We start from the raw sequence: 24826 nt of genomic DNA, 5'->3' as shown, positions 1-24826 counted from the left end.
GGACTTCAGGTCTCGAAGCTTTGCCAGGTCAAGTCCAGACTATCCCTTAGCCCAGTGTTGCTAATTCATGTTCACATGACAATATAGGACACAATGTTACTGGAAAACGACTTGTGAACTCATGACTTGTTCTATAGCCTGATGAAGGCCCAAGGTTCAGATCCATGTACAGATCAGAATTACATGCTTTGGTACGGCATTCTGGTGTGCTTTATTTAACAAGATGAAGCAAATGTTTCCACTGTCTTTCCTCGAACACGAACCCGGTTTAGTCACAAGGTGAAGTATGGTTGAAGGTATGGGAGTTCAGCGATGCATCAGTTGGATACCATGCTTTCGGTCTCCTTGACGAACCCATCACCTGTCCAGTCCTTATCTGATTGAAGGCCCTTCCTTATGGCCTTCCTCTGCTTGATCGCCTCCTGTTGACGCTGTACCAAATCGGTGTGCGTCGTGAAGTATGGGAGCGAGGCCCTGAGATGGTGAGAAGATCAGGTTCAATTGGTGTGGTTCAACAATAGAAAGCGGAAAACAACAGCATGTTTCTCTTAAACTTGAAAAGGGGCAGCCCAGGTATTTTCTGTAAGTGGTGCACATATCAAGCACTGAACTACTGATATTTCTGAGAAACTTCCTTGCGACAACAGAGTAAAAAGAGGTCAACGTGATAAGGAATTAATCATGACGCGGTAGACAGACTTTTATCTACATCATTCACATAGAGTAGGGTCAGGCGTGCAAAGCAGGACATAATGAACATGTCTATAGGAGGCATAGTTAAATTAGGACTTGATTTGATTTTTTTAATCAAGTCCTCATTTAATGGTTATCTTCAACCCATTTCCACAAGATCTTTTTCTCCTTTTGGAAAGGGTAGTCTTCTTTGATATTATTGCCATATACTTTGTAATAGCATGTGGGGACAGCAAGGAAAAAAATATGTGTGCAGTCCTGACCGTTTATTTTTAACACGGAGGGTCCTGAGCCCTCATGTTGATGATTTACTAACAAGGCTGTTATGCTTTAGTAATGGAATGGTGCTCAGACGCTTGGGGTAAAGAGTTGAACTTCAGAAGGTAGCACACCATACTCAAGCACAGAATGTACAACATAAAGTAATTCCACCAGATGGGTTTTCAACATCATATCAAACACTAGAATCAGATGCAAAGTGGTTACATACCCTCGAAAATCTTCAATCGATGCAAAGTTGTGCTCTCTCATGAAATCTTGCAACTCCGTGCAAAGCTGCTTCACAAGGCCATAACCATGCATCATTACACCTGTACATACCTGTGAATTGTGATGAATATTCTAGTCTTGGTTAGACAATACCCAAGATATGCATGGTGAAATGCTGATTATTGATAACTGTGAAAATGATGTCTGAAAAAAAAAACTAACTCAAAATCAACTACATGCAAAAAGCGACATGGGGGTGTACAGTAAAAGGCTGAGCCATATTGCCCCAATTTAGTTAACAAATATGCTGATTATCATTTCTTGAGTTCACCTGTACTGTATCTGCACCAAGAAGAATAAATTCAGCAGCATCATTGCCAGTCTCAACACCACCAATGGCAGAGAGAGACTGTCCATCAGCAAATTCTTCTTTCATCATCCTTGCTATCTGCATCACTTTCGCAAGTGCTATAGGGTGAACAGCTCTCGCAGAATAACCCCCAGGTGTAGAATACCTGTGAAACACAGTGGCATTTCAATTGGTAACAGCAAATAAACATGTTAAAAATAACTCAGGGAACCGAATTTAACCCCTCAACGCAAGGTTCTGGACGCAGCGTTTTAAGATTAATTCCCATCACACTCATGATTGTGTTAATAGCAGAAACTCCTTCACATCCTGACTTAAGAGCTACTCTTGCAGGCTGCACAATGTGAAGTCAAAAATGAAAAATAAAAAATTAGTACAGAGAAAGTATGGAGTGCATTACTAATTTTCTAATCTGACTTCTGCTGGAGGATCAACAACAGTTAAATCAGAGGACCAATCTACTTAAATCATGTAAAGCGGCGTAAGGCTGTGAAAAGTAGGGGTAAAATTTGACGTAGGACTTCATTAGTTGTTGACATAAGTGAACAGAAATAATGTGTGACTATTAAGTACTGCATAGATTTATATCAGTATATGTTCAACTAACCTGTGTAATATCTGTAATATTAGGAGTCATCTTTGCCCAAACAGGCACAGTGGCCTTCTCATTTATCCAACCACAAACCTCTTCTAATAAATCACAGTCTTGACCCACAGCAGCACCCATTTTTCTCTCAGGCATGCCATGTGGACATGAGAAATTAATCTCAAGAGCATCCTAACAAAAAGATAATATCAGTAGCATTCCACTATCATAACTCTGATTAAGCATGCACCAAAATGCACATATGGAAAACCATTTTACCACTCCAGACTCTTCAACACGTTCAATAAGCTCATGCCATGCAGCTTTATTGTACTCCTCCATTATTGAGCCAATGAGTATCCTGTCAGGATACTCTTTCTTCAACTCCTTGAACTCGTTCAGCATCGTCTCCAGAGGCCGATCACTGATGAGTTCAATGTTCTGCCATCCAATGATACGGCTCCTGGCATCCCCATTTGGTTCTGCCCGGAGCTTGGCATAGCGAGGAGTTACGTTGATAACTTTGTCAGCATCCAAAGACACCTAAAAGTCATACCAATACTTAGCCACAATGTTAAGGGATCCAAGGAACAGATCAGTGGTGAAAGTGATGACTAAATAGGTCTAATGAAGAGTGGGACCAACAAAGTTAAATTCATGATGAGAAGGTCCAATGCAGAACTGGATCGGTAGAGTGAAAGCTTCTTTCTTATATTTATTAGTAGCTAATGAGGATATAATGTTCATCTGAAAAACTGGGCTATCCAACTCCAATGTGGTTTGTCACATTTCATAAAAATGGCTTATCAGAAAAGGTAAAAAGAAGCTTAGTAACTAGGACAAGTGAACTATGTTAGTAGATGTCAAAATGTAGAAAACGTATGTACTGCAGCCAATTCTCCTATCATATGCAAAGATCAGTTTCTTAACAAGCCAAATTGCTGTCAATTCTTACTTGGGTACCCACCCTAAGATCTGTCCCCAAACTAATGAAACTAACGCGATCAACACATCCACGGTTCAAAGATTCCATTTCCCTCAACCAAGAACACACCTCAATACCGCCGCCAGTCCGACATCACTAGCTCAGTAGTTCTCAGCAACCTTGAATTGGTCCCCCACTACATGTTCCACCCCAAATCGGAATCATACAGCCGAAATGTAATGGCGTTAACTCTTTGACGTGATCGAAGTAATCTAACACCGAATTTCTCAACTACAGTCCATAGATCCTACCCACGTGCACCGTAACGGCAACAAACAAATCAGAGCAAAAAAAGATGGCAACTTTGTGACGCAATCACGCAAGCGAGACATCAAAGCGATTGAGGGAGTGGTAGAGACTCACGGTCTTAGCGATGACGGCGCCCCAGCCCTCGTCGAAGGCGCGCTTCATGACGGTGTAGTTGGTGCCCGGGGGCCCTGACCCGATCACGAACGGGTTGGGCATCTTCAGTCCGTTCACGCGCACCGACAGGTCCGGCTCGCCGGCGGACGCGGAGGCCGTGGCGCGGACGGACGTCGCACGCCGCCCGGACAGACGGCGCTGCAGCGGCGAGGCGGCCGCCGGCGAGGCGCGAAGCGTCAGCGACTCCATTGTGGTTTCGGTTTCCTTGCGGGGTTCCTTTCTTTCGATAAGAATCTGTGGGAGTATCACGGTCTCACGGATGAGTGGGAAAGCTAAGAACCTTTTTTTAATAGAGTTTTAGCCTTTTAGGATTCATAAATGAATTTTATTAGGAGTACACGTCATCTTAGTTAAACCTGATAATTATCTTCTGGCACACTCTAATCTCTACTATCTAAGTATTAAACAAAAAGAAAAGACTACATCACCTCGTAAACCTTACCTCCTCCCGTAGGTGGCAACAGTTTGGGTTCCCACAGGTTCTACATCGGATGGTGCGGGTTTGGATTTAAAATTTCATCTACAGATCTAACAGGTCAGGTATTAATTTCTAGCAGGTGCGAGTTTAATATTTTCCCGTGGGTAACCAGTGGGCACCCGACCCATTCACCCACCTTATTCATTTGCCCTGCTTGACACCTCACGCCTCGACTGCCCGTCAGCTATGCACCATTGTGCCCACCCACCCCTTTGCCCCTTGCGTCGCTGTGCGTCGGCCCCTCTGCGCCGTTGCCCGTCGGCCCCCTCCGTGCGCCCCCTGCGCGCCAGCCCCCCTCGGCGCCAGCCCCTTCATGCCACCCTCATCCTCTGCGAGTCCGCGCCCCCCCCCCCCTCCGATGGGAGAGATGGCCATATGTCAATGGGGAAGGAGCGGGAGCAAGAGGAGCAAACTCGGAAGTGAAATACCTTAGAGAGGAGAGGGAGCAGAGCGTCTCTGGCGAAGCCAAACCGGACAAGGCGAGTGGGAACGAACCTGCTCTCTGACGAGGAGCCCGGACGATCATGCTGGGAGTCTAACTCCACAGATCTGAAGTTCCCCAAGCACCCCAGTCACCAAGGCGGTGTCAAGAAGGAGGAGGTGGTGAAACATGAGGCGTCTGACGAGTCAGCAGTTGCATCCAAGGAGAGCAACGACGTGTGGAGCTCGGCAAGCCTATGCCGTCGGCGCCTCGCCTCCCCACTCAATCACAATCGTTGGCTACCTTGCTTGATGCGGTCGCGGCTAAGCTCGATTCCATGCTGCAGCAGCCGCGCCCATGCCTGGTGCCGCCCCTTAGTGCTCGTACCCAGCGTCCGCCCCCTCGATGCCTATGCCCCTCCGCAACTCCTTTGTTGATAAGACTCGACAGGTCCCCGCCAGGTTTCAGGTTCCAATCAGGTTCGAGTGTGAGGGCACGTTTCAATCCAATTAGCACTTCAGGTGCAAGTCAGGTTTTGAGATTCGGGTTTTAGGTTGGATGTGTTTTTACCCCACCCGCCCCTGATTTGATCCGTTGCCATGCCTACCTCCAGGAGCTCAAATACAATGTTTTGAGTAGTCCAATTCATTCTTCCTTTCTCTCTCCTCTCCAAATTTCGATATCAATTCCTGCTGATCGTCCCAATACATAACTCAACATTTATATTATCTGAAATCCTAATATGAGGCGCTATATGCGTGCTTGATTGCAATCTAAGGATGCCACGGCTGACCTCAACTTTAGCTTTATTAGAGTGCTTGGTTGCTGCTACAACTTTAGCTTGTTTAACTTTTGAACCTCCTGTTCGTTCTGTCACGCTAGCAATTCTTTCTTCTTCTTTTTTTTTGCCAAAGCTTGCTTAAGGTTAAGTGAAGAATTTTCTTTTAACAAAAGCGTGGTAAGACTAATGTTAAACTAGAATGTGTGGCAAAGTTAGTTAAGTACATCTGTGCCTTTTTTTTCCCCTTCTGTTCTTGCGATTTTAACTTTGTGCTTTCCAAGAGCCCTTGAAATAAAACGAGAGAGTCGCATAGTGCTAGGATACTTGCTCATGCTTTTGGATGGCCTTTTTAGAATCCATGGATCAGGTTTGTGAGGGCTGCCAACAGTCCAAACCATTCCGTGTGACTCGATCGACAGTCACCATTCTCCAACCCAGGAAAAGGCAGTCTGATTTGACAAGCAAAAAACTCTGTTGGCGTGTGAAGGAGAAACGACGTTAACAGTAAGCTCATCGAAAAGATTCTCCACGGTGGTTATCCATCCTCACCGGCGAGACCGATTAGAATAATCTAGTTGTGGTTCGTGCAAGATGATGGAGGCTGATGGCTTCGTTGTCCTGCTGCGCTGTTCACGATTGCGGACAAAGCCGCCGCTCGCTTCTGCCAGTGAATCCCCCGATCTGTCGCTTGTTCCCGGCCGGATTTGTGACGCTCATTGCTGGATTAGCCTCCAGTGGTTAAGCAACGGCTTAGCTTAGGACGAGTCTCCAAAGCCTACCTGCAAATCGGGGTACTCATCCACTTCGCTCGGTAAAGTTACAAATATGAAAAAATTAGTTAGATACCACTGTAAATATATTTATATTGAAAAATATCAGCATATTCGATGATATTTTTTTAACTTAGATGACCTTTACGATGTTATTTTCCAAATTCACCTAAATTTAGCAGAAGCTACACACTACTACACTAGGGCATGTGAAACGGGTTTGATCGAGCCGATATATCGAGTGAACGAGAAGCATGTGGCACGTGGTGAATCAGACACCGTCGGTGGAGAATGATATAGGATGGGAACAACCCTGATGATCTGAGAGAATTGGTATGGCAAACCACCTCATCACCCAATCAGGATGCGAGTACCAATATTATTATTGGAGTGCATGTCCGCATAGAGCCCTGACCTGAGGAACAAGACGTACGCTACCAAAACTGGAAGATGATACGTGCACGAGAATCCACCCCAATGGTTCACGTATCAAGAGAAACACATCTTCCCGGAAGCTCCTGATGGCCTATCTACCAATCAAGTGCAAAGAAGTGACAGGGGAATGGTACAGATTAGCTGGAAGTCTGCATCATGCTGAGGGGTTACAATCATAGGCCGCTACTGAGCTGGAAGGCTCCATAATTCCGTGCGACTTATGACATTGCATCTCCTATCACATGTCTACATACAGTGTTACAACGCAAATTTTGCAACTCAACTCAATTAACTATGTTGTCAAGCTCAAAACTCCTAAAGCACACTGCGTATAAATCGCACAATCTCACAGCCCAGACTCCAACCATTAGTGGAGCAAGTGAATGATGCTTCAGTCGCGCTTTGTGATCTTCGAAAGGTATGATCCGCCAACGTGTACCGCACAATAAGACGCTGCAGTGATACTGAACCCGGCAACCAGAACAAGCCAATCATAAGTTGTATCTTGCACTACGTAGACCCTGAGGCCAATAGTATTCCAGTAGCTTTCAGTCCACACAGGATCTGCGGCACTCATTGGATCTGACGAGTTTGCTGGAAGAACATGCCATACATTGTCCTCAAACTTCAGCCGTGTTGAATACGCAGGAACATACCTGAGAAGTCATGTTTACAACAATCAGTAGATCTCCAAGGGGGGAAAGGAGAATACATGAAAGCAACCTTTTGCCAAAACACAAGGATTATATAAGTGAATTACTTATAAGTTGGCTAACTAACATAAAAAGTATTAAAACGAGAGTTCAACTTGATTCCACAAATTGTTATTTCAGTAGCAGTTAACTAGCTAGATATAATTAAAAAATACACAAAGATTAGCTGCACAACCAGTAAACACAGAAGGTTACCTAGTTGTGGATACAACACATCTACCACCACCCTCCACCTCTGCCCCTACGCATACTTCGCCTTCATCACTACATTTTCCAGTACAAGAGCTTTTATTGCCCGCTAAAGTAGAAGTTCTGTCTGCCAAGAAGTTCCACACAAACCGAGAGGTATCATCTGCATATGAAGGAAATTGTGTGCCCGAAGGGGAGTCCAGAAAAACACCAACATAATGACTAGGGCAGGAATTGCTTGGAGAAATGAAGCTTTTCACAAGGCCACAAGAAAGACCAGGATTGCAAGTAAGTAGACATCCAATAATTTCTTCGACCAACGAAACATTCACTCTTATATTGTTCAGTGTCATGAGATTGACAGGTGAGTCAGCACTAGCAAGAATATAGAGCGATCTGGCAACCAAAGCAGCAGCAGCTGCTATTGATGAAGAATTGATGTTTGCTGCAGAAAAAGGAAACATCACAAGTTAGCAGATGGGTTTTGAAGAGGCATGTTGTCACATTTATGCATTATCAGCTTACCAGGGCTATCCAAATAGCTATGATAAAATCTATTGGAAAAGTGTGAATCAAAGTCCTCCAACACAACTCCAGAAGTTGACGTATTCTGCATTCATTAATCGATAACAAACAGAACATGACGCAAAAGTATTCACATAAAAACATATTGAAAAAATTACTGTTATGATTGTTCAAGAGAAAAGAAAATTGTTCCTCAAGCAATGATTTGCACAATGAGGTCACTACCAAAGAAGGAAAGGGCTATGAATCATAGATATTTGGTAAACATAAGTGGTTTTACCTTTCTTATGAATGACATTAATGAGGATGGTGGAACACCAGGATTTGATGAAGCTGCTTCTTTTACTTTAACATTATCAGAACCAAGCGACTTGCTGGCACTTTGCAGTGCATCCAATATTTTCTTTGAAGCTGATGAATTCTGTACCAGCAGAAGACAAATAATTTAAATACCATTTTTAAATTCCTAAATCCACAATTATAATCACAAATACACGCACATCCGTTACTCGGAAACCCAGTGTGCTTTACGCCTTTACTCAAGAAAGAAACAACAATTACTCTTGTAGATCTCTTCTCATAAGTATCTTCATAACATGATCTAACGAAACATGTTTGCCTATAAATTTGACAAAAGTTCTTTTTTCCTAAATCAAACAATCAAAAGGACCGCGGACAAAATTAGTTGTAAGGGATGTCACATAGAATCTCAACGCAAATGTTCAGTATATGTTCATACGGTTATTTATTAACTAAATTCTCTAAAATGTGGACTAGCTACCAGTACAACACTAAGAATTTACATTGCCAGTCTGTGCAATGACAAGAACAACTAGCACAGAATGAATACAATTTCCATGTTCAATGTAGCCAGCTCAAATATCATTGTGTCAAGAAAATGGTACGGTTGTTTAACATATAACAATGTACTAGCACTAAAACATCATAAAAATATTGAAGGCAATATTCTAATTGCACCATGTGGTGATCAGCCATTTCGGTTCTCACAGTCACACTTCAGAAATCCTTACCCCTTCAGCATGTGCATAAAATGATGGATATTCTTCAATTAAAGCCTTGCCAACAGAACCGATCTCCAGTACCTAAATCATGCCCAAAGAGAGTGCTCAGATAATTACACAAGTGACGTGGAGAATGATATTAAAACAGATATGTCTATCGCTAAAGATTTAAAGTTGCAATTAAATTTCGCAAATGAATATTCTTACAGTTAGTAGCATGCAAACTCTGCAGAAAGCTAATATCATGACACAAGGCCAGAAAACAAAGCCTTTATATGTTTGGAAATGATAAATAATAGTTGGAGGCTGTCGTTGCCAGTGTCAACTCGTCTGGCACTCACCTGGTCAATCATTAAGCTGCTAATTCCATTAACAGAATCAGCACCTTCATCTAATTCCTGTAAGAATTTCCTACTACCAAGATAACCCCAGGCTTCACCATTAAAAACAGCAAACATAAGCTGTATGACAAATGAGAAAATGTCAGGAATAAGAAGATGTTGATTTAGGAACCAATCATAACAAAACCTTAATGAGAGTGATACAAAGAACCACATTAGATCTACCATTCGCAAGATACCAGAAGCTAGAAGCTCACAACGAGTATAAAAAAGTAAGATAAATAGGTGGAGAAGATCTGCTGGATACCTGCTCTAAGTAAGAGAGGAAAGAATACCCAGAGTAATAACAAGGAAACAACTAGCATAAAAAATTCCATTGGTCATATCGTACCTGTTTCTTAAGGTTGCTTAGATCATGAAGGTGAGAAAGAGCATCAACAGCAGTGAGCAAGGCAATCAATCCCTGTGAATAACTGAATGATTATTTTTTTATGCAAACAAGTAATACAAATAAGACAATCACAAAGCAGTAGCAGCTTACAGATATGGAAGAATCTGCACCAAGACTACGGTCCCGAAAAAATGATGCAGAATCTTGAGAGGTGATAGCCAATATTATTGGTTTCTGATGCTCTGTAGATTCATTTTTGATTGGCGGTAATGAAGCCCATACACTGCCCTTCAAATATGCGGATCAAAAAAAGATATAAAACTAAATACAAAGATATCACACTCAATAGATACAGGTAGTGACTTCCGAAGGACAACTTGGAACTTTACTGTACACTGTATACATGATTTTGTAAACATAAGAGCAATGCTTGCAAAATAACTATGAAAGAAAAAGTACCCACCTGTGTCCTCCTAAGGGCAAGCATGACTGTTCTTTGAGGCAGGATGCTGAATCATGTGTGTGAGTTTTAGTTGTCTGAAGTTCATGTCAGTTAGAAGAATTATAATCCCGCTTGATCAAAGACGTACTTCTGTTGTCAATAAGACATATTAATAAAAGACAGGAAGAACTATTCAAAAAATTCAAACCTGCATAACGAGGTCGAATTCTCCAACATTTGCTTTATATCCATTGCCACTCTTCTCATTTTTTTCTGAAACCTTTTATTGACAGTCATCATCAATATATAAGCACAGAACTAGAGATCGGACAAAAGGACTTTGAATATAAAAAAGTATATTACAGACAGCAGTAAGACCACCTTTCGCAGAGTCTGTGTACTCTCCTCTGAGAGTAGAAATACAGGAAAGTCATATCTGTTCCACATAATACCTGATCCCTACAAGATAACAGAGAAACTGACGTACATTCAACGCATGATTTAACTTTTACATTGCAGGGAAGCAGCATGTTTGACTCTTGACAGGGTGGTATCCTTGTAATCAACCCTGTTACTTACAGCAGGATTCCAATCATGACTGAGATTTGAGTAGGGTGCAAAAGCATCTTGTGGAAATTTTCTATCCGGCGAAAACTCTATACAGCCACAAACAGCACTTTCTTAGGGATGAGGCAAAATATGCAAATAACACACAAGAAAATGGAGAGATGCTGCTACTGACCTTGCAAGCTGTTCACACCATTTGATTCAACCAGTACACCAGCCACCTTCTGGTGAAGTTCTGGGTCATTGGATACCCTGGATAATAGCACACAAATTTACTGAATATTATCATTTCTAAACACGTCAAAGGAGATATGACTTTAAAAGACAACTACAAAATTGTGAATAAGCTTGATTGTATTTGTTTTTCTAACAAGGCAAAGAGACACAAACTTCAACACTTCATGTTTCACAAGCACATACAAACTTAAAAACATGCAAATAATTATAATTGTGATCACATGTACCTCAGAAAGAAATCTGGCATCTGATCTAAGGGAAGAAGAACAGTGGATGGTTGAACCAACTGATCACTGTTGTTTCTGAATCTTACAATTGGTGCAATGATCTTTTCGCTCCCAGGATCTGACAGCATAAAAGTCATTCCAATAACCAGCTACTCTTAACGACACGAGTAGGTCAGCTTTTACTGATGACAGAAGATGTCAGATGTCTCTATTTAAGCAGACATCATAAGAATTACTGGAGAGTGGAGACTCACTAGAACAGCCAATTTCACCAGAAAGATTCAGCAGCCGCACACAAGGGAAGCTTTCAATGTTTAGGTACATTGCCTTCACAAGGTCTGGAACTGACTCCAACGTGGCACCGTCTCCTAAAAAATGGAATGGCAGTAGCAACTTCCAGTTATAGTAGAACAATATGCCATAACATATCACTCTATTTGCAAAATTATTTCCTAGGTATAGAACGAAAAAATGATAAGTATGTGAACATACACCATTACAATCATAACTCATTTCTACGAGTTTTAGAATCAACCGTTTACTCTAAGAGCCCATGGTCACAGTCTAACAACATGATGATAAGCTGTAGTCGAGCAGTGGCGACAGTTACTAGTATGAGAAGTAAAAAAGCATCAGGGGCATCTCAAAGCGCCATATGCGCAACTCCAATCTCGACTTCCTAGCACATCAGAGCAGGAGTTCACCAAAGCTATAGAGCTAGCTAGGTCTACTACTTTACTGCATAATTCACCTCGAGGTCGCACTGAGACCTCACACCTAAGCCCCATAAAATTCACCCGAGAAACTCAGAATCGCGTAACGGAGTAGGCGACGGAAGCAAGCGATCGTCTCGATTCGACAGAACACTTTCCGCACAAACAGCCCGAGTAGGCGATGATATTAGAGGACCGACTCACCGGAGGCGGCGGGAGCGAGGACGGCGAGGGCGACGCAGACGACGGCCGCGAGGCGGGGCGCCACGGAGCCGGCCGCCATGACCGCGCCGGGCGAGGAGGAGTCGATCTAGAGGAGCCGGGGACGAGGAGTGGTGGAGGCAGGAGGAGGCGGAGGTCGTTCGTTTCGACGACCGGGACCGGAAGAAAGGAGGGGCGCGGTCGTGGGCCTTGTGAGGCGGGCTGACCGTTTGCTATTGAACTATGGGTAGGCCCAACAGGCCCGGTGCGGATTCCTCTCCGTTCTGGTTTGGATGGCTCCATCGCCACCGTCCGTTGCCTCCTCCTCGTCCCGGCTTCCGACTCGCCACGGCCGCCGTCCACTTAAAAGGAGCAAAGCTCTCGGCGGCGCCGGCGAAAAGCTTCGGCGTCATCGCGCTCCCCAGCCGCGGTGCCGCCTTCCTTCCCAGCAGCAGCACACTTCTGCCTCCCCCCCCCCCCCCACACAGACCCCGCGGACGCCGGCGGGCACAGTAACGAGGTGAGTTCAGCCTCAACCCGCTTCTGTATCTCTGAGCTTTGTTTGAGATTGCGGCATTTGCAGATCAAGCATGGAAGATAGCAACGCTCTGATTTTGCCCTGCAAGAGGAAGAACAAAGCGCAGGGGAAAGCCAAGGTAAGGTCGATTTTACTTGAGCCCATTCCTTGAGTTTTCTATGCAACGCAATGGTTGGGATGTGATTCTGTGAGCTCTGTAACCTCTGAATTGCTAGGATGGTAAGAAAGACAAGAAAAAGGAGGACCCGAAGATGAGCAAGAATAAGCTAAAAATGCTGCAGAAATTGGAGGTGCGCCTGCTTTGCGTTGCCAGTTAGTACGCTTTGTTTCCCCCCTTTCTGGTTCGATGTTTACAGCTATACCGGTTCTCGTTGTTCCCAGGAAGAAAAGAAAAAGAAGCTGCTGCAAGCTGAATGCATCGAGATTTTGCAGTATGCTACCCTTAGCTTATTCTGCACAGAATGATATATGTTTACTATGATGCTTTCGTTGTTTTTCTGACTGTTGTGAACAACACTGGTCCCGTACAATAGGAAACACAAGATCTCAGATGATGCATATTCATTGCTGCATGCTTCAGGGACTATCGGTCAAGTATGGTAGATCTAGCTGTGGCACTCAGAATTTAGTTGTTTTTGAATATACAAGTGCATTTGCTCAAAGAGCTCTATTATACTGCAGGCCGAGACTTTGAAAGAAAAACGTAGGCGTGCTGTGCAGTTCTCCAAGGCTGGTTTGGATGTTCCTGGAGAACTCTCGCTATTCAAGAAAAATGGTGATCGAAAAATTTCTGAAAACAGCGACACTTGGGAGCAAGATTGCCCAGCCAAGTTTGTTGAGTTTGAGCCTGCAAAAAGTGAGAATCCTGGTAGAGAACATAAGAATAACAATAACATGAAGAACGGTTCAGTGAAAGCTGTGGAACACCAACTAATGATGGATGTTGGAGTAAGCATTCCAGAGTCAATAGCTGAAGAACCTAGTGATGATGCTCATATGTTGGAAAATCAGAAAATTCAGTCGTCAAGTCCAAGTTGCTCGGGAGCAGAGCTAGATTTGCAGGTGATTAGTCTACATCCGAACTATGTTTAGCTCAGTTTTCGCATGCTCGCCAATATTTAGATGATTTGAAGGCATACTGGTTTTACCTATTCCTTAAGTGGTGCTATGATCAGAACCTGTTGTACTCATTTTAACAGTTAGTTGATCATATTCTTTCATTTCGTTTGGTAGGATAAAGAACCAGGACAAGGGGAAGCTACTGTACAGGAGTGCATAAATCCTCCAATTGTTGTGCCTGTGTCAAGACCACATGAGGTTGAGAAGGCAAGGAGGGATCTCCCAATAATAATGATGGAGCAGGAAATAATGGAAGCTATCTATGAAAATTCTGTAGTAATTCTGTGTGGAGAAACAGGCTGTGGTAAAACTACTCAGGTTCCTCAGGTGAGTAACATGGTGCTTCTTGAACATGCATCCAAACTAAGAATTTTGGTATTACCTGCTTCTGTTAACTGTTAAATAGTTGCCAAATTTGTCATTTCTCCTTATGCTTTTGTGTTCTCCAGTTCCTATATGAAGCTGGCTTTGGCACAAGTGATCGTGCTGATAGAAAAGGGATAATTGGTATCACCCAACCACGACGTGTTGCTGTTCTTGCCACAGCTAGGAGGGTGTCCTATGAGTTAGGACTTAAGCTGGGAAGAGAAGTTGGTTTTCAAGTTAGGCATGATAAAATGATAGGAAGTAAATGCTCCATCAAGTTCATGACAGATGGTATTTTGCTGCGAGAGCTCCAGGTTGTGTATCTGTCTACTTATCTTGGTTGGTTTTACCAATATATTTATTTAATAGACATATTTTCTATCTTCACTCAAGTTCTTGTTGATCCTGGTAACTTATGCCAAAAAGGATAGCCTGTAATAAAAACGTAGCTGAGCGATGTGTCTACAGTTTTCAAGACCACCACTGTAGTTGCTGCAAAATTTATTGTGTCTACTGGTCCACATAAACAATTATAGTAAGGTTTATTCATGCTGTCAGCGGTTTACTCTGATTGCTCAGTTTTAGTTGTTCTATAATTGTGTAATCACAGAATCAGTTGTCTTCCGTAGAGTTTGCGCGTTTAAGTGATACAAGAGATGATGATTGGCCATCATGAAATGTATATTTGACAGTTTTCTGTTCCTTTTAATTGATTTTTTGCTAGACATAATCAAAGTCATGTTCATCATCACATAATTTACTAACCTTCTGCAGAGTGACTTTCCATTGAGGCGCTATTCAGTGATCATCTTGGATGAGGCACATGAAAGGAGCTTGAACACAGACATACTTATCGGGATGCTATCCAGAATCATAAAGATTCGCAAGGTTGAAACTTAAGGCTTTATTTCATTTAATGAATGGAAAAGAATACATTGCTAACCTTTGTGCTCTTTGCAGACTTTGTATTCAGAGCAGCAGGAAAAAATACGGTCTGGGTTGAACATCAAACCAGAGCATATGATTAGTCAGTTGAAAGTGGTGCTCATGAGTGCTACTCTGCAGTTGAAGGACTTTATTTCAAACAGAAGATTGTTTCATGTGATCCCACCAGCTGTTAAGGTACCTGTCCGGCAATTTCCGGTAACAGTTCACTTCTCAAAGAGGACACATGATGATTATTTAGGACAAGCTTATAAAAAGGTTATGTCAATCCACAAGAGGCTTCCACCAGGTGGAATCCTTGTCTTTGTCACTGGACAACGGGAAGTGGATTACTTATGTAAGAAATTGCGAAGACCATCCAAGGCGCAAACTGCTAAGATGCCTGAAAAAGTTGATGGTGATGAAATTGGTCCATGCCCAGAGGTAGACGAGAAAGAAATTTTTGAAGCGTATGATATTGATAGGAGTAAATCTGAGCACCAAGATGATATGTTTTCATCATACGATCAAGATGATATGAATGCTGGGCCAAATGTCGATTCTTCTGACAATGAAACGGAGAGCGAGATGGATACTGACAGTGACGATGAAGAGTCTGTTGCTTATGAAACCACAGAAGAGGATTCTCCCGTATTAGCATTTTTGAAAGATGCTGAGAGCTCATCTGCGCTGAAGGCGTCATTTGGAGCTCTATCAGGAATATCAGGAGCTCAGGAAAGTGTTGAGAAATTGAGTGATACTACAAGTGAACAAAAGTTCAGTCCTTCTGTTCGTTCTTTCAGTAAACGTACAGAACATATGTCTGTTTCGCATGGTAGACTTCGTGTCTTGCCACTTTATGCAATGTTACCAGCTTCACAGCAGCTTCAAGTGTTTCAGGATATCCCTGAGGGGGAAAGATTAGTTGTGGTGGCAACTAATGTTGCAGAAACCTCTTTAACAATCCCTGGCATAAAATATGTAGTCGATACTGGGAAAGAAAAGGTTAAGAATTACGACCATGCTACTGGGATGTCAAGTTACGAAGTCCAGTGGATAAGCAAGGCATCAGCATCCCAGCGTGCTGGGAGAGCTGGAAGAACTGGGCCTGGGCACTGTTACCGTCTCTACTCAGCTGGAGCATATGGTAAAGATGATTTATTTCCTGAATTCGCTGAACCTGAGATAAAGAAAATTCCAGTCGAAGGCATTGTGCTAATGCTCAAGTTTATGGCTATTGATAAGGTGATTATCTTAAAATGTTCTCATCTCTATCAGATAATCCTCTTTTCTGATATATCACATTTTTTTTGTGCTAATATGGAACGTATGATAAATTCCAGGTTGTGAACTTTCCTTTCCCGACGCCTCCTAACCAGGAAAGTTTGGTTGAAGCTGAGCGTTGCTTAAGGACACTAGAAGCACTTGATAGCCTGGGCAGACTTACACCAATGGGAAAGGCTATGGCGCAATACCCCATGAGCCCACGACATTCCCGTCTTCTTCTGACAGTGATTAAGATTCTGAAGAGCCAGCGAGGCGTTGTTAGATCTAACTTCATATTGGGATACGCCACCGCCACTGCATCAGCATTGAGTTTTACTAATCCTTTTCTCAAGCAGTTGGAAGAATGTGATACTAATGGTGAATCAAAAGAACATAACACTGATCCGGAAATTTATGATCCACAGGAAAGGAAGAGACAAAAGAAGCTCAAGGTCATGGTTAGAGAGGCGCAGGAAATTTTTTCCAACCCGAGTAGTGATGCTTTAACTGTCGCTCGTGCCTTGCAGTTATTTGAGTTGTCAGAAAACCCAGTGGAATTCTGCAGAGTCAATTCACTTCATCTCAAAACAATGGAAGAGATGTCAAAATTGAGAAAGCAACTTCTCCGGTTAATATTTCACCATGGCAAAGTTTGTGAGGAATTTGCTTGGAATTTTGGAGATTCTGAGGATGTTGAACAGGCCTGGAGGAGTGAGTCCAGTAAAAGACCATTGCAAATGAATGAAGAGGAACTTCTAGGGCAAGGAATTTGTGCTGGGTGGGCTGATAGGGTTGCAAAGAGGAATCACACCTATTCAAGGTCATCAGAAGATGATCGAAAGGTTCAAGCTGTTCGTTATCAATCTTGCACGCTTAATGATACGATATATCTCCACCGATCATCTTCTGTTGCTCAGATTGCCCCAGAACTTGTAGTTTACGCAGAGCTACTAAATACAAAGAGGTCATACATGCATGGTGTAACCACTGTAAAGCCAGGGTGGCTTTTAAAGTATGCTAGTTCTCTCTGCACCTTCTCTGCGCCGTTGGAAGATCCGAAACCCTATTATGACCCCTTTAATGACCAAGTCTACTGCTATGTTAGTCCACTCTTTTCTCGGCATAATTGGCAGCTTCCCTTGCATAGTCTACCTATCAAAGACCACACCAGGCGGCGGCAGGTATTTGCATACGCTTTGCTTAAAGGGGATGTCTTGCCATGTCTAAGGGATGTTGAGAAGTACCTGGCACTGTCACCATCTGTTGTCCTGGGGCCTGCCAGCCAAACAAGAGTTGGAGATCTTCTTAGCAGGATGAAGAAAAAGTTAATCGACAGCCGGGCAGCACTAAGAGATGCATGGAATGCTGATCCAGATTTTCTCTGTCCTGAGATCAAGGTGTGGTTCCAGGATAAATTCCATAGCCGGTTTGGCGAAACATGGGAGAAGATGCACCAAGAGGTTCTTCTCGAGGGGCGTGAGCTTTTTCCAAAGAGGTCCAAGAGAGTTAAAGGTTAGTCAAGAAAATCACGGTGCATTTTCTTGACTGGTTGTGGTGAAGACATCTTTCAGGAGGTACCCTTTGCATACTCATATGACGCCGCCCTGTACCTGTAGTGGAATAGATACAGAGAAACATTTGTCATGATAACGTTCGTTATGGTTGAGATCGCTCGTCAGGACTCAACGTAGGATAATTGCAGTTGGCCAGTAACATGCAGACCCAGTCTAGTGCATATACTTTTCATTGATGCTGGATTTGCTTCGTTGCGCTACCGTGTTATTTGTGCCTGTTCGGCGATCTTTTTCAGTAACCATGCAGTCTGTGTCAGAAGTATGACTGCAACAATTGGTAGTCTTGCAGTAGCTTGTAAAAGTTCATTCAGTCGCATCGTGAGAAACATGTAGAGCTCTGATCATTTCTCATTGCATCTTCCTGAAGATCATCGCATGCAGCGGTGCTCCTCAACTACTTCGACCTGTAGGGATTGTTTTCTTTGTATTAATGTCAGTATAAACCAAGTACTCCGACTCTCCGAACTTCTAATAAAATGGATCAGTTCGGTTCAGGATTTAATAAACAGAGGGAGGACTAATCGAACAAGTTAAATAGCCAGTGCTTGAAACGAGGGATCATTGATTGCATAAGTGATGCCTGCTCAATTGCTTAAAATTAAATCTGTAGAGAAAAATCACAGCACAAACAGGTTGCCAAGACGCTGCAGATCTGTACTGGTAGTAACATGCGACGCTACAACAGGACTACAGGATCAGAGCACAAACAAGCAGAGCGTACTACGCGTTAATGACGGACATCGGCCGGCCCAGATAAAAGAGTGGGTCGTCGCGAGCCGATCGTCACCACGCCATCGCCTACTTCTTCCCCTGCTCCGCGCCATCGCCGCCTGCCCCGGGCGGCCCCGGACGCACGCGGCAGCCCCCGGAGTTCACCGGGGAGATGAGGAATAAGCAGCTGAGCATGCCGCGAACGATCCGCTTCAGCACCGCCCCTCTCACCGGAACGTAGCGAGGGTGGACTCCCGGCGCTGGCGCCTTCTTGCAGTCGCCGTCGCCGCCCACGCGTCCACCGCCGCAGCGCATGGCGTCGGCTACCTTGGGGAGTGGCGGGCTGAAGCTGAGGGCAGGTGGGGAGCGCGAGCAAACGGGGAAAGCGAGGCCGCTGCCGGGGGCAGGTCCGCTCATTTATAGCACTGCGCCGCTGCCACTGCGGTGGCGTACTGACGAAGCACGTAGAACCAACGGAAGGAGGGGGAAGAAGGCAAGAGCTGCGAAGGTGAAGTAGTGAAGTGGGGAGTGCGAGTGGAAGTTTCTTTTTTTCTCGCGTGCGTACATACGCTGGTGCCTCCTTGGTTTGGAAGACGACTTCTTTTATGCAGGTGAGGGAAGGGGTTGGCCGACTGGGAAAGTTTCAGGGAAGGAGCAGCCGGCCGGCGGCCAGGTGGCGCCCGGACCGTGGGAAAAAAGGTCGCTGCCCTGCCCCCACGGGCCCCTGGATTGAGGTGCCGCTCTCCTGTCCTCCACCCGAGCGCTTTTGCTCAGTTGCTGCTCTTTCCAACCTGGTCCTGATGTGAGCAAAAGAGCAAGGAATTTGGCGATTTGCCTCACCTTTGCAACGTTGGGAGAGCATGTAGATCATGACGGATTCGTGCACTGAATCCCGACCAAACCAGGCAACCCGTTAGTTTTGCCAACTTTTCGTCTGAGCCACATGTCCAGTCGCATGCCGTCGTTCGAAGGAAACTGGCTCGAAGTGGATGTGGCCATGAGATGGATGGATGCTCTGGTCATGAGAGATGCCTAAATGAGTCTATTGGGTCGGCCCAGCATAGACCCGATTAGATATAGTTCGGTTACAGCACGGTCTGACAAGTCTGGTAAGATTATCGTTCGACCCACATGTCAATGGCAATGACAAGTGGCGACTCGGGTGATTCGATCAGAAAGCACGACCAATCTGCTGTCACTAATCGGATGGCCAGATAAGACTGTTAAGGACAGGCATTAGGAATAAAACGCCCAGGAAGACAACGAAAGAAAGAAGTGATATGGATAAGTGATTGATTCGGCCATCAGTGACCTTTCTCTCTCCGCATACGACTGGAGTCCAGTGCAGCGCCAGAATGGCAATTGGGCAAATGACCAGGTGACTAGGTGACGAAGTCTGGGGTGGACTTTTGAGTCAATGCTGCGAAGAAAAGCTGTCGGGTTCAGATGCAATCATACTTGATTGCTTGTTAAGCAACGCGATGCTAGCTAATATGTACACGGGAATGCTCAAATCTTATGAACCAATCTGACCACATAACTGCAGCTAACAACTGTAGCCAAACAACTGCAGATCCGACCACCAACCATGGCAACAGAGAGAAAGAACTTAAATAAGTCAAAAAAGCAAAGTCTAAAGGCCGACCTTGACTGCTGACTTTTCTCATCATTTATTTTGTCCTGTCTATGTAATCCCTTTTTTTAGATGTATGCAGTCCTTTCATTGTAAACAAGTCGTACACAATTCTTCCACTGACCGTTTCTCCCTTTTATGTTGATTTCGGTTATTAGATGGCGCAGGGATGCAGTTGTGACAAAGTAAAAGTCTTTGGCAAGTCACAGAACATTCCACTTGTTCCCCTCTTTAGGTATGTGGTTAATAGAACTAATCACCTGAAACTGAGACCTCAGAAGTTCATAGTGCACCGAAGCATTCAGTAATATATGCATGAAAAATCAATATTGTACCGAGTCAAAAGGGCAGCATACAGTTCACCAATTCAACAAGAGATGATTACATACGAGTGAATAAAATATCCTAATTTATAGACAGAAACAATTACTAATGGAAGAAAGAGAGAAAAAAAAAATAGGGCTCACTCAACAAAGAGGAAAAAACTCGATGAGAAAGGTTCTGGCTAAGCTACATTGGTAGGCACAGTACATCGGTTCTAATAAACCCAAAAAAGAAAACGCCAGCATCATGGCTTCTGTTTTAGGTCCTTCGCGGTCCTCCGAGACGATCTGTTTGTGGCATGTCGCCCTTCCTCGGCCGGTGACCAATCGGCCAAGACACCGGTGTGCTCGCCTCACCGCGGCAGAGACTGGGTCTTGGCCGGGCGGAAGTCACCGAATACTGCTCCCAGCATGTGCTTGAGCACTAGCCCCCTCTCTGGCATGTATCGCGGGTGCACGGCTACCGCAGCCCCGTCCCTCTGCCCACCGAGGCAACCGGGCTGTAACATTTCCACGACCTCGATAGTTGGCGGGATCAGGAACGAGACTAGAGGAAGAGAGATAGCAAGAAGGAGATGTGGAGAGGAAGCATTTCTATAGTTTGGAGAGGAAGCATTTCTATAGTTTGGAGGAGTTTAAATCACAGTTGCCAACAATCGTTACAACGTCGGGCTTATAAGCCTCTAGGTGCAAGCCCTCTGGGCCAAACCACCCACGCAACGTGAGCCCGAACGCACACACGTGGTTCAAGCCAAATGACGGAGTCCAGTGCACGCCCGTGCTAGAACGCACCCAACGAGTCGACATGTTGAGCCACCCGGGACCCTCACATTACCCTCCCCTTTAACACACAGCTTGACCCCAAGCTAGAGCGGACTGGAAATGGCGGTGAAGGTCCAGCTCATCCTCCCACGAGGCCATGGAAGGGGGAAGGCCACTCCATTGTGTTCGGACTTGTCGAGCGGTGGACTATCCTCAGGACACCAACATCGTCTCCAGGATGTCCACTGGAATGATGACGAGAAAGGGATCAGTGGAAACTGAAAACAAATTAGTGCTGACTTGAACCAGCAGAGGGACATGACGCTTATGCTGTGACACATGAACGACCGGATGAATTTGACTGGACGCTGGGAGATCCAACTTGTAAGCTGAGTGGCCAATGCGTTGCAGAACTGTAAATAGGCCATCAAACGGAATAATAGCTTGTAATTACTGCGAGATGCCACAGAGGACTACAAGTGAGGTTGAAGCTTCAGATAAACCAAATCGCCCTCGCTGAATTCCCACTCAGATCGATTGGTGTCAGTGTGATGCTTCATCCTTTGTTGAGCGCGAAGAAGCTGCTGCTGGATAAGCTGAGTTAGAAGATTGTGATCTGTTAGCCAAGCCTCCAAATCAAGCACAGTACAATCTTGTGGATTGGTGATGTTGAAGTGACGAGGGGGATGACCATACAACATTTCGAATGGAGTACATCCCCAATGTAGAATTATATATTGTATTGTACCAAAACTCGGCAAGAGGGAGCCACTTACTCCATTTTCTTGGACAAGAGTGAACTATGCAGCGCAAAAAGGCTTCAAGTCATTTATTTAAATGCCCAGTTTGATCGTTAGTTTGCGGATGATATGAAGAACTCATCAACAATTGAGTGTCCGTGAGCTTGAACAACTCTTGCCACAAATGGCTAGTGAACACTCGATCCCGATCTAAAATGATGGCACTGGGTAGACCATGCAGCTTCTATATATTGTTCATGTATAATTGAGCAATCTGTATAGCAGTATATGGATGCGAGAGGGGGAGAAAATGGGCATACTTAGTGAACTTGTCAATCACCACCAAGATCACATCAAATGAGTTGGATTTAAGCAGCCCCTCAATGAAGTCTAAACTAACAGTATGCCAAGCCTGAGATGGCAATGGAAGAGGTTACAAGAGGCTAGGTAACTTGACATTTTCGTGCTTGGCATGTTGACAGACTTGGCAAGATTGCACATATTGTTGGATTGTCTCCTTCATCTTCGGCCAAGCAAACAACAACTTAATGCGATGATAAGTCGCATGAAAACCTAAGTGTCCCCCAATGTCACTGTTGTGAAGGGCTTGCAGGATATGTTGCTGAGTTAAAGTATTGTTGCTAACCCAGACTTTGCCTTTGTAGCGGATAACACCATCAAGAAGAGAAAAAACTTTGTCGGAAACATTCGACAAACTTAACTCAGTCAATAATTTCTGGCAATCAGGATCGTCAGCATAGCCAACAACCAGATTTTCAATCCAAGATGGTGTACAAGTGGAAACTATAGCGACAGATTCATGTAAAGGATGACAAGACAATGTGTCGGTCACTACATTCAAGCTTCCTTACTTGTACTACATCGTGAAGTGTAAGTCCATAAGTTTTAGCATCACCTTTTGTTAGAGACGAGAGGCAGCTCGCTGTTTATTGAGGAAGTGAATACCGCGATGATCTGTCTCGATGATGAATTTCTAAGTTTGCATATAAGTGCGCCATTTCTGCACATCCATCAGAATAGCTAAGCACTCTTTCTCATAAGTAGACATTGTTCGGTTCTTGTCACAAAGAGATTGACAGAGAAAAGAAACAGGGTGGCCATCTTGCACTAGCACAACACCAATTCCAACATCACTTGCATCAGTTTCGACAATGAAAGTTTTGGTGAAATCAGGCACTGCCAACACAGGTGCTTGCACCAAGGCATCCTTGAGTAGTCTGAATGCTTGGTCAGCTGTAGAGGTCCACTAAAAATGAGGACACCTTTCTTGAGCATGTGTATGAGAGGCTTACTGATCATGCCATAATGACGAATGAAGCGTCGATAATAACCAGTGAGGCCCAAGAAACTGTGAAGTTGCTTGATAGATGATGGTGTGGGCCAATTAGCAATAACAACAACTTTAGAAGAGTCAGTGGCAACACCTCGAGCAGAAATAGAATGACCCAAATAATCAATTGATGATTGGGAAAAGGCACATTTGGAAGGCTTCACCAAAAATTTGTGCTATCTGAGAATGGAGAAAACTTGATGGAGGTGATCCCAATGCTCAGACAAGGTTTCGCTATAGACTAAAATATCGTCCATGAACACCAAAACAAAGCGATGAAGCATATTAGCAAAAAAAATGTGCATTTTACCCTGAAATGTAGCCAGTGCATTGGTCAAACCAAATGGCATCACCAAGAATTCATATAAGCCATTATGAGTGTGAAAGGCTGTTTTGAATTCATCTCCCTCAGCTATGCAAATCTGATGAAAACCAGAGCGAAAATCCAACTTAGTAAAAATTGTAGCACCAGCCAGTTCATCAAGTAATTCATCCATAATTGGTATGGGGTGTTTGTTCTTCACGGTGATCGTGTTAAGATGACGATAATAAACACAAAAATACCACGACCCATCCTTCTTTTTCACCAAAAGAATAGAAGAAGCAAAGGGAGAAACACTAAGGTGAATAACACCCTGGCGCAACATACAGTCCAATTGCTTTTCAATTTCGGACTTCTGGTGAGGAGCATACCTGTAGGGACGCATGTTAACTGGTTGAGAACCAGGAAGGAGAGTGATGTGCTGATCGAATTGTCGTGGCGGATGCAGCTCCACTGGTTCTGGAAGAGATCAATAAACGAATTCAGTAAGGATTGTAGCTCAACCGGCAATTTGGCATTGCTCACATCAGAAACAACATCCAAAGTATCCACTGGCATAACAGCAAAGCACTGAGAGAGAGCCCCTCACTTGAATAAACATTCAACTTCTTGCCAGAAATCTTAGAACAACGATTGGCCTGATCGATGACACCTTGAAGAAGAATGGGATGACCTTTATGAGTGAAACACATTTGTTTGTGCCCCCAATGTATCAACATGGGACTATGTTCTTCTAGCCAATCAGCATTGAGGATAAGATCATAACACTTGAGGGGTAACACCTTCACATCCTGAACAAAATTATATCCCTGAATGAACCATTGCAGGCAAGGAATCACTTGAGAGAAAATCATCAACCCCCCATCAGCAGCAGAGAACTTCTCCTCTGCCATTGACTAACAGACCAACTGCATGTGATCCACCAGTTGCTCACTGACAAAAGTGCCCACACTACCTGAATCAACCAACACCAGAATAGCTTGTTTACCAATAAACCCGTGGAACCTCATTGTCTTACGTGGCTTCTTCACAGGCTGAGCTTGTTCTTGCACAGCCAAAATAGTTTCAGTGGAATCATCATCTTCAGTAGGTTCAGAATCAACTTGCTCATGTGTTAACTGAAAAACCTCCAGGACCTCCTCAATCACATGCAATGGTACTTGATCTGGGCATTTGTGCATCTTACTCCACTTTTCCC

General features: G+C 44.1%; 3 protein-coding genes across 3 annotated transcripts; 1 reads left to right on the top strand and 2 right to left on the bottom strand.

The window, feature by feature from the left end:
- Nucleotides 1–96: 96 nt before the first annotated feature.
- LOC133921291 (dihydropyrimidine dehydrogenase (NADP(+)), chloroplastic) lies at nt 97–3823 on the bottom strand. Its single transcript, XM_062366104.1, has 7 exons — nt 3487–3823; nt 2418–2681; nt 2160–2330; nt 1774–1886; nt 1514–1697; nt 1184–1293; nt 97–474 (listed from the first exon to the last, which is right to left on the bottom strand). Exons 1-7 carry the CDS (start codon nt 3733–3735, stop codon nt 318–320), a joined length of 1248 nt encoding a protein of 415 aa, XP_062222088.1. The 5' UTR covers nt 3736–3823; the 3' UTR covers nt 97–317.
- A 2736-nt stretch (nt 3824–6559) lies between these two features.
- Nucleotides 6560–12300, bottom strand: LOC133921288 (nicastrin). Its single transcript, XM_062366099.1, has 16 exons — nt 12003–12300; nt 11340–11453; nt 11086–11203; nt 10797–10873; nt 10634–10710; nt 10436–10513; nt 10263–10334; nt 10076–10149; nt 9763–9895; nt 9613–9684; nt 9222–9341; nt 8890–8961; nt 8139–8279; nt 7859–7943; nt 7340–7778; nt 6560–7087 (listed from the first exon to the last, which is right to left on the bottom strand). The coding sequence occupies exons 1-16, from the start codon at nt 12079–12081 to the stop codon at nt 6823–6825; spliced, it is 2016 nt and encodes a 671-aa protein (XP_062222083.1). The 5' UTR covers nt 12082–12300; the 3' UTR covers nt 6560–6822.
- LOC133921287 (ATP-dependent RNA helicase DEAH13-like) lies at nt 12293–18280 on the top strand. The gene is made up of 11 exons (XM_062366098.1): nt 12293–12519; nt 12583–12655; nt 12753–12827; nt 12919–12968; nt 13071–13131; nt 13219–13599; nt 13771–13983; nt 14106–14336; nt 14797–14910; nt 14983–16191; nt 16290–18280. Exons 1-11 carry the CDS (start codon nt 12293–12295, stop codon nt 17727–17729), a joined length of 4074 nt encoding a protein of 1357 aa, XP_062222082.1. The 3' UTR covers nt 17730–18280.
- The last annotated feature ends 6546 nt before the right edge of the window (nt 18281–24826 follow it).

Source organism: Phragmites australis, chromosome 6, assembly GCF_958298935.1.
Source record: "Phragmites australis chromosome 6, lpPhrAust1.1, whole genome shotgun sequence".
Classification (NCBI taxonomy): domain Eukaryota; kingdom Viridiplantae; phylum Streptophyta; class Magnoliopsida; order Poales; family Poaceae; genus Phragmites; species Phragmites australis.
The sequence above is the reverse complement of the archived record's forward strand: the minus strand, read 5'-3'. Positions and strand labels throughout refer to the sequence as shown.